The 10564-nt window shown below is 38.2% G+C and overlaps 1 protein-coding gene across 4 annotated transcripts in view; it reads right to left on the reverse strand.

Annotated features, from left to right (window-relative positions):
- The window catches only part of NCAPD3 (non-SMC condensin II complex subunit D3), a 72480-nt gene extending 62055 nt beyond the window's left edge, over positions 1 to 10425 (reverse strand). For 3 of the 4 annotated variants that reach the window (XM_047877559.1, XM_047877558.1, XM_047877557.1), the window contains exons 1-3: positions 10289 to 10425; positions 7969 to 8123; positions 6328 to 6490 (exon numbers count right to left, since the gene is read on the reverse strand). In XM_047877559.1, the coding sequence (XP_047733515.1) occupies positions 6328 to 6490; positions 7969 to 8123; positions 10289 to 10352 (382 nt within the window). In that variant the 5' untranslated portion in view covers positions 10353 to 10425. Of the gene's footprint in view, positions 1 to 6327; positions 6491 to 7349; positions 7406 to 7968; positions 8124 to 10288 lie in introns of those variants that run through there. The other variant, XM_047877560.1, reaches the window with a different exon arrangement.
- Between the last annotated feature and the right edge of the window lie 139 nt (positions 10426 to 10564).

Below are 10564 nucleotides of genomic sequence, written 5' to 3' on the forward strand. Positions count from 1 at the left end.
TCCTGCTGGAGAAAACTGTGTCCACATTTTGTGTATGACTTCAGAGGACTTATGACAGAGCCAATCAAGGAAATCATGAAAGAGATTGTGGATATGGCAAAAAAATGTGTGTGTGTGTGGGGGGGGGGTTCAAGATATAGATCTTGGAGAAATTCAAGAGCTAACAGGCACAACACCACAGGAATGAACAGAAGATGATGTGCCTCTGAACCAGTGCCAGACAATGAGAAAGAAGACACTAACGGGGGTGCCCAGGTAGCTCCAGTCAGTTAGGTGTCTGACTCTTGATTTCATCTCAGGTCATGATCTCATGGTTCGTGGGATGAAGCCCTGCTTCGGGCTCTGCACCAACAGTGCAGAGCTTACTTGCAATTCTGTCTCTCTCTCTCTGCCTCTACTCTGCTCATGTTGTCTCTATCAAAATAAATAAACATTAAAAAAAAAAAAAAAGAAGTGCCAGAAAACAAATCGATGTTAGACAATCTAGCAGAAGGTTCTGATCATTTAAGACTGCTTTTCACTCCTTTCTTTTATTACATGGACTTTTCTATGATATGGGCACTGAAACTACAACAAATGATGGATAAAGGATTGGTACCATACAGAAACATTTTTAGAGAAATGAAAAAGCAAAAATTCAGGCCAATTACAATGTATTTCTGTGAAATGACCCTGTGTGTACCTCTCTTTCCACCTCTGAGACAGCAAGACCAACCCCAGCTCGTTCTCCTCCTCCTCCTCAGCCTACTCAACATGAAGACAACGATGAAGACCTTTCTGATGGTCCACTTCCACTTAATGAACAACAAATAATCAACATGCTGTACAGTCAGTGATCTTATCTGCTGTGCATGTGTTATCTTCGTGTGAACATCTAATAAGTGTACAGCAAGAACTATACAAGGTGTTTCTGTGTTCTCATCATCATTACCTAAGTATTCACGGTGTAGGACACCATGTGCAAGATTTGAGTAGAAGTGGACAGCCTATTCTTACATAGGTATAAGGTGAGTGATATTTAACATAAAATTAACAATATGTTAATTTTCTTACTGTTTTAGAACTTTAGGGGCACCTGGGTGGCTCAGTTGGTTCAGCATCCAACTCTTATTTTGGCTCAGGTCATGATCTCATGGTTTGGGAGTTTCAGCCCCATGTCAAGCTCCACACTGACAGTGCAGGGCCTGCTTGGGATTCTCTCTCTCCCTCTCTCCCTGCCCCTCTCCTGCTCTCTCGCTCTCTCTCAAAATAAATAAACTTTAGAAAGAACTTTAGTTTCAGGGGAGCCTGGGTGACTCAGTTGGTTAAGCATCCAACTTTTGATCTCAGCTCACGTCATGATCTCATGGTTCGTGAGTTTGAGTCCTACATTGGGCTAACACACTGTCGGTGCAGAGCCTGCTTGGGATTTCTTCTCTCTCTCTCCGTCCCTCCCCCTGGTCCCCCATGTGCTCTCTCACTCTCTCTCTCAAAATAAATAAACTTAAAAACAAAAAAAAAGAACTTCAGTTTCAAAGAGTTACATTACTATATAGTATCTCTTTTTCTCTGGTAACTGAAGAAACTGTGTATCAGCCTATCATCACAGGTGTTTTTTTTCTTTTTTTAATGTAACAATGTTTCCAATGCAGCATTATGAATACAGCTGTAATACTGTATGCCATAAAAACTTCATAATGATTCGTTCATTAGTGTATAGCCCAGGACCCCATGAACTAATCTTATACTACACTACCATAAAGCAATCATTTTGCTGCTTCTTATCAATGCATGAATCGTTATACCTATAAATAAATATGAATTCCTTTTTCATGTTATCTTTTTATTTTTTTGTCTAATGTTAATAATACATATAACACCTAAAGTGTTTTGTATCCCATAAGACAACACTGATATAGGTACTCACAGCAAGACAATTCATCTTGTAAAGAAATAATGTAAACTTATGGCACCGATAAATACAGTATAATACTGTAATGTGTTTTCTTTATGATTTTCTTAATAACATTTTCTTTTATTTAGCTTACTGTATTGTAAGAAAATAGTATAAAATAAATACACAATAATATGTGTTAATTGACTGTTTATGTTATTGGTAAGGCTTCTGGTCAACAGTAAGCTACTAGTTAAGTTATGGGGAGTCAAGAGTTACACAGGGATTTTTGACTGCGGGAGAGGTCAGTACCCCTAAGCCCTGTAATAACATTTCAGGATAGTCCTCAAATATTTGGAAATTGGATACACTATTAAATAACTCAGAGGTGTAAGGAGAAATCACAAGAAAAATCAGAAAACTGCTTTGGCTTCAATGATAATGAAAACAAATCATCAGAATTTGCAGGGTGCAGATAAAGCAGTACATAGGGAAATTTGCCAGATAAGAGAAGTAAGGAAGAACAAAGATCTAAGCAACCCCCTTAAGAAATCAGAATAAAAGCAAATTAAACCAAAGTAAGATGGAAGGCAATAAAAGACCAAAATCACTGAAATAAGAAATGGACAAAGAATAGAGTATAATCAATAACATCAAAAGTGGTTCTTTGAAATGATGAATACAATTAATAAACCTCTATCTACAGGGATGAAAACAACAACAAAAGGAATACAAATTATCAATCAGACATGAAAGAAGACATATCACTACAGATTCTGCAAACAAAAATATTTCCAAGCAAACTGCATGCCTACATGACTTCATTATTGAATTCTACCAAAAATTTAAGGCAGAAGAACAACCAGTTCTTCACATACTTCCAAAATATAAAAAAGGCAAGAACACTACCCAACTCATTCTATGAGACTGGTATCCTGAAACCCAGGCCAGACAAAGGCATATCAAAAAAAGAATGCCCTTTATGAATACAGATGCAAAATCTTCAATAAAATATTAGCTAACAAAATCTGACAACACATAAAAAGGTTATACACTATCATCAAGGAAATGCAAAACTAGTTTAACATGAAAATCTATCAACATAATACATTCTATTATTGGAATAAAGAACCACAAGACCATCCCACAGATACAAAAAAGCAAATAACAAAATCTAATATCCTTTCATAATAAAACATTCAACAAACTAGGAACAACAATCTCATAAAGGTGATTCTTACAACAATCACAGCAAATATCATATACTTAAGGACAAAATACTGAAAGTTTTCCTTCTGAGATCAGGAACAAGACAAGATGCCCACTTCCTGACTTCTGCTCAGTACTATACTGGAGGACCTAACCAGGGCAATTAGGGAAGAAAAAGAAATAAAAGGCACCCAAACTGGGAAAGAAGTAAAATTATGTCTACTTACAAGCAACATAATCTTATATATAGAAAATCTTATTAGTAACAATAAATGAGTTCAGCAAAGTTGCAGGGTATGAGATCAGTAATAAAAAATCAACTGTACTTTTCTGATTTACAAAAGGCAGAAGACCTGAATAGACAGTTTTCCAAAAAAGACATACAAATGGCCAACAGGCACATGAAAAGAAGTTCAAAAATACTAATCATCAGGGAAATGCAAATTAAAACCACAATGAGATATAACCTCACACCCGCCAGAATGACTAAAATCAAAAAGACAAGAAATGACAAATGTTGGCGAGGATGTGGAGAGAAAGGAATCCTCATGCACTATTGGTGGTAATATTGGTACAGCCACCATGGAAAGGAAATAGCACAGAAGTTCCTCATAAAATTAAAAATTGACATACCCTACAATCCAGTAATTCCACTACTGGGTATCTATCCAAAGAAAAACACTAAATCAAAAATATAAATGCACCCCTATGTTCACTGCAGCATTATTTACAATAGTCAAGACATGGAAGCAATCTAAGATTCCATCAATAGATGAATGGATAAAGATGTGAGATGGAAGTAATGGAATATTACTCAGCTATAAAAAAGAATGAAATCTTGCCTTTTGCAACAACACAGATGGACCTAGAGGGTATGTGCTAAATGAAGTAAGTCAGACAACGGGGAGCCTGGGTGGCTCAGTGGGTTAAGCGTCTGACTTCGGCTTGGTCATGAACTCGTGGTCTGTGAGTTCGAGACCCGGGTTGGGCTCTGTGCTGACAGCTTGGAGCCTGGAGCCTGCTTCAGATTCTGTGTCTCCCTCTCTCTCTGCCCTTCCCCTGCTCACACTGTCTCTGTCTCTCAAAAATCAATAAGTGTTAAAAACAAAAAAATAAAAAAGAAATGTCAGACAAATATCATATGATTTCACATATAAGTGAAAACTAAACACAAAACAAACAAAAAAAGCTGAAACAACCCATAAACACAGAGAACAAACTGGTAGTTGGTAAAGGGGAGAGGGGTTGGGAGATGGGCAAAATGGGTGAGGGGAAGTGGAAGGTACAGGCTTCCAGTTACAGAATGAGCAAGTTATGGGGATAAAATGCACAGCACAGGGAATATACTCAATGGTACTGTGACAGCATTGAGTCGTGACAGATGATAGCCTCACTTGTGGTGAGCATAGCATAAGGTACAGACTTTTCATACAGACTTATCCAAACACTATATTGTACACCTAAAATTAACATAACGTTGTATATTGACTACACTTAAATAATAAATAAGTAGATAAATTGTACTTCTACACACTACCAGTAAACAATCTGAAAATGAAATTGAGAAAACAATTTCATCTACAATAGCACGGAAAAGAATAAAATACTTAGGTATAAGTTTAACCAAGTAAGTGTACGTTGGAAAGTATAAAATATCATTGAAACAAATTAGAGAAGACCTAAATGGAAAGACATCCTGTGTTCATGGATCAGAAGACGTAATGTTGTTAAGATGGCAATACTCCCCAAATTGATCTATAAATTCAGTGCAGTAACTGTCAAAATCGTAGAAGCCTTTTTTTGGGCAGAAATTGACATGTAACTCCTACAATTCACATGGAAATAAAAGGGACCCAGAATAACGAAAACATCTTGAAAAAGAACACACTATGATTAAAAATTAAGTATCAACAGCATCCCAACCATAATCTGGAAACATTTAAAAACAGAAGGTAATTAGCAAAAACACTCTGGAAAGATGCAAGTAGCCAATAATGAGCAACACTCTTTGCTTTGGCATAAATCTCAACCTTAATCAGAAGGATCTGCATCTAGCAAGGGAAGAGAAGAGTAAAACTGGGTTCATAAAATCACCACTCTTCTGTGAGACAACTCAGTTCCAACTGAGATATTGCTTAGCAACTAAAGTCTTTAGGAACTTATTTCAAAAGTCATGATTGGGAGCTTTAACAATAATATAAATTAATGTCCAAGGCTTTATATGTCTTTTTACCAATTCCCAATCACATGGAATAAATCCTTAACATTCATTACAAATGAACTTGTGTAAACTATGACAAGTAGCATAAATGCTGACTAATCTTGTGATTTTCTTGTCTATATGAACTTTAGGTTCTCCAGCCACATCTCCCTCTGTTCCAGCCTCTCTTACCTTAGGTTTGGGGTGTGTACAAGGGACTCCTTTATTGCGCACAGGAGGAACAGCCCATGAGCGCTCTGACAATAAGGGAAGTAGAACAGTGCTCATAAATAGACTCCTTTCCTGTGCTTTCCTTCATCAAGCATTACTAGCTATTCTCATGTTTTCTTTATTAGAATGGTTTTAACCTATTTTTCCATATCTGCATAGGAGAGAGATATATATATAACACAATGACTCTCCAGCAGTCTTTCTCAGTCTGGACGGGCAGTCAGGAGATGAGTGGGTGGTATCAGGTTTTTATACTAGATGGTGGTGGGTGGGAATGGAGCTCTTATAGCTTGGAAACAAACCCCTTCAGCCTTATCCCTCTGATATTAATCGTATTAGGTTACAGACACAGCATATTACAAAACAAACACACTTAAAGAAACGAGGCTTGGGGCGCCTGGGTGGCTCAGTCGGTTGAGTGTCTGACTTCGGCTCAGGTCATGATCTCACAGCTTGTGAGTTCGAGCCCCACGTCAGACTCTTTGCTGACAGCTCAGAGCCTGGAGCCTGCTTCTGTTTCTGTGTCTCCCTCTCTCTCTGCCCCTAACCCACTTGCATTCTGTCTTTGTCTCTCTCAAAAGTAAATAAACACCAAAAAAAAAAAAATTAAAGAAACAAAGGAAACACATTTCTTGAACACCTATAACAAGCCATGTATTTCACAGACTCATTGTATTTAATTTTTAGAACAACTCTATAAGATGGGTTGCCCCTGCCTCATTTTATAAGTGAGAAAAAGAAATACAAGAGTTCAAAACAATGTAGAAATTTAAAACAAAAAATATATTTATCTTATGATCAAATATATACGTACCTGGTACTTCCAGCAGCAGAAAATAAAGCCCAGCAGCATGAAGGCCATACTGTCGATATTGCACACTGACACTTTTCTTATGGACTGTTTGAACAAAGTGATAGAACAATGCCACCAGTGCCCTGTGAGAAATACTGTTTTCAATGAAGAAGGTCCATATGCTCTGTGGGGAGGGAGAAACATAAAAGCCAATAATTAGAGAAATTGGAAAATCTCCTATTATTTAATTTTTGCAAGTATTTAGTACCTTATTTAAAAAAAAAAAAAAAAAAAGACCAACCTGGCTCCTAATTCTAAATGTTTGCTATCTTCTAAGGGATTGAAAAAAAATTAAAATGTAGTATTCAAAATTATAAAAATAAATAAGTACATAAGAAATTTAAATAATTAGATATCAAAATAATTTGGGGATAGGTTTAAAGCATATAGATTTCTGAAATTATCATAGCCAAAAACTATAGTAAGACCTTTAGGATAGCCTATATTTGTGTTTACTCAAAGAAGTTACCTATCCAGCTATATTAAGTGTACTCAAAATCATTTATCACTCTAATTACTAAATGAAGAAATTAGAGCTGTTTACTTAAATGTAAATCTCTATGGGCAACGGGAACAGGAAAAGAAATACCTGAAAGTTTCTCCCTCAGCAGATTTCATAAGTAGCCAAGGTGAGAAAGGAAATATACCCTAGACTATAAACCACTATTTTATTAATTGTATCGTGGTTCCATGTTTTGCCAATTAAACACATGATAAGGAAACGGGTTATTTCTATAAACCAAACACCAGGGAACTAAATATGATTTATCCTGGAGTACCTTGAAAAAAACACAGGCCCACAGATGTTCAAACAATCAGACCCTATACTTGCTGCTCCCCTGAAGACAGGGAAAATGGCAAGTAATGCCTTGGCTTAGCTACACTAGTTAGCATGTGCCACTTTTACGGAAGAGCCCATTTAAAATCCTGTCAGTACTCTGCATTCTTTCACCATGAAACTTCTGGAAGAAATCATCTCCTACCTTTATAGTAGTTACCTCCTCATTCCTAATGCCACTTCAGCTCCACCCCACTTCCCTGTAACTGTGACCTTACAGGTCACCAAGGATGATCCAATCACCTCTGAGGGGTGACTGTGCCTGCCCATGACCTCTGCAGCACGTGATACCTGGCCACTTCCTGGTCTTCATATCAACACTCTCCACACTCCGACTGAGCACCTATAGGTCACCCTCAACCAGCTTTTTTAAACTTGTCCTGTCCTCTTCTCTTCCTCCCTGACCTCATGCATTGTTGCACTTCATCCATCACCTTGACTCAGAATTGAGAGGACTCTATCTATTTTATTAAATCTTCACTTCTTTCCTAGTCTTCCAATTCACATTTCCAGTGACCCGTTACATCTCTCTAAGAATTTCCTAACAGAATCTCACATTCCAAAGCCTAAATCTGAATTTCCCCACTTGACTTAGCTCTTAGCTACTAGGATTTTCTAACAGACGAACCACATTCTTTATGCTATCCTTACCATATTCCTTATGAACTGTATACTAAAAAGGCTAAGCTTCAGATTATAATGACTTTCATCTTCCACTTCTAACACCTAAAGATGGCTGGTTCGATTTTTTTTTTTTTTTTTACCTCTGTAGATCCATGTTCTTCAGTAGCAAAGGGAAAAACACTTTCATATAGTTTTATAAATGCATTCAATCCAGACTCTATGATTTCTGCTTCTATGCTGGGATCCAAAGGTTCGGTCTCTGTAAAATCCAGTTCCCACACTGTGTCCACCCATTCTAGTGGGAAAATGCAATGAAATCAATAACTTTTCTATCACAAGTAAAACACCAATCATTTTAGACACCAGGCACGTTCAAAAAGAAAAAAGGAACTAGTCATAATTCACCTAGAATTATACAATAGAAGTGTAGCATAATTAAACAAAAGCAGAAAAGGTTAAAAAATAGTTTTTAAATCAGAACTGACAGCTGCTAAAAGATTGATCATCTTCTGAAATTATCAAGAAGGAACACACATTTTAGATATGACAGCCTTATGGAATGACACATCAAAACACTAATGATATGGCTACCCCATAAGCTCATTCTGGAGAAAAGAGAGGTTAATAAAAGAATGCCTCAGATGTCCCTGTGTGAAACTCTTACAATCAAGTTAATAAACCCAAATAAAGCGTATAAGCACAAAGGGACATGTGAAACAACTGACAGTTTACCACAATTTAATTATTCATTCACTCTTTCCTAATCATTCTCCTAATACGATCTTCTTCCTAAAAACGTTCTATCTTTTCCTGTCTCTTTCTTTCATATATTCTCCCATTTATTTTATATGCATATTTTTAAACATATACCAGTATTTTTACTTTATTTCTGGATTACACCTACCCAAGTCTCAATGAAAAAAGAAAAGATCTGGTGTCAGGAAATGAAAAAATTCAGGGGAGCCTTGGTGGCTCAGTCAGTTGAGTGTCCAACTCAGGTCATGATCTCACAGTTCGTGAGTTTGAGTACACCAGGCTGCTCGCTGCTGTCAGCACAAAACCTGCTTTGGATCCTCTGTGCCCCTCTCTCTCCACCCCTCCCCTGTACTCTCTCTCAAAAAAAAATTTTTTTTAATAAATGATAGCTACTATTATTATTTTTACGATGGATCAGTGTTAAAACAGTAACAGGTATGTAAAACACTACACAGCATAACAGAAAATATGGGAGAGGTGGGAAGGATGACAGAGGTGGGAAGAATGATTCTGCTTCAATTGGATCTAAATGTGGGAGTTTACCAGGGAAAGAAATGCAAAAAAAAAAAAAAAAAAAAAAAAAAAAAAAAAAAAAAAAAAAAAAAAAAATGCATCCCAGACAGAGGGAACTAAGAGAAAGAAAGTATAACCTGTTTAAAAATGAACAAAATAGTTATAGCACTCAGTCTTCGCATGAAGGGGGAGAGTCATTATTAGTATTCAGCAGTTACTATGTGCCAGGTATTAAATTAATCTTCACAAAACTGTGAGGTGGATATTATTTTAATCCCCATTTGACATGTAAGGAAACTAAGGCTTAGCAAGGTTAAGCGTCTTGCCCAGTGATACAGAGATGGTAAGCTATGGAACCAATCCCACCCACTATTTTGACTCAAAAGGTTAAGCTCTTAGAAAAGAACACTGCAGTGAATGGTGAAAGCTCTTACAGGGTATGCCAAAGATTTGGTATTTATTTAACAAATAGAAGGGTAACATTAAAGGTTTAAAGACCTGACAGGGTGACGTTGGTGTTTTCAAAAGTGACCCCAGTAGAGATGCGGGGAATGGGCTGGAAGAGTTAGCATGAGAAAGCTGCTTGGATAATTCAATTGCATAGGTTGCCCATAATAAGGGCTTGCTGCTGGACAGCAGCATCAGGAAAAGGAGCAAGGAGGACCCGAGAGACATCTCTGAGGGGAGGACAACCGGTGGTTGTAAGCATGAAAGATGAAGGAAGAATGTTATGACTCCCAGGTTTGTGGATTGGCTGCTACCATTAGCTGGCTTCAGGAATCCAGTTTCACGCATGTGACGTTTGAGGTGCCTGTGAGACATCCATTTAAACCAACGAACATGAACTTCAGGAAATAAGTCTGAACGAAGAAATAGATTTGCTATGTAAAACCACAAAAATGGATGAGGCTGTCGGTGAAGATTTGCAGAATAAGCAAGGCCGAGAAAACATGCAAAAGAACTAAAAGACCAGACAATATAAGCCCCCCCCCCCCTTTTTTTCGTTCCTTTACTAGGTTGAGCCCCTATTCAAGAGCTGGCTTGCCAATGCCCTAGAGTGCACAGACCTGGAGATCCCAGAGTCTGCCAAGAGGAGGGCCCCACCCCCACCCCAAGCCCGGGCAGAGGAGCACCGCAGTGGCAAAGCACCACAGTTCGGCCTCCCCGAGACTCACGGCCTCGTTTTCTCACCAGGGCTGAGATCCAACGGGCACCAGGGCTGCAGGCCACTCCCAAGGCCCGGCAGAGCCACCATTATCTCCCAAGAACCGGCTAGCCACCGCGGTGGTCAACTTTCAAAGCTCGCTCCCGCGCGCGCTCCAAGACGTTCCTGCGGACCAATCACAACGTGGTGGAATTTCCCACCGACTAATCATAGCGCTCAGCCGTTTCCACTCTATTAACCAATGAACAAGGTCCTCCTACCGCATGCGCAAAGAATGGGGCGGATAAGGGACTGTAGACTGA

This window comes from Prionailurus viverrinus, chromosome D1 (assembly GCF_022837055.1).
Source record: "Prionailurus viverrinus isolate Anna chromosome D1, UM_Priviv_1.0, whole genome shotgun sequence".
In the NCBI taxonomy this organism is placed as follows: Eukaryota; Metazoa; Chordata; class Mammalia; order Carnivora; family Felidae; genus Prionailurus; species Prionailurus viverrinus.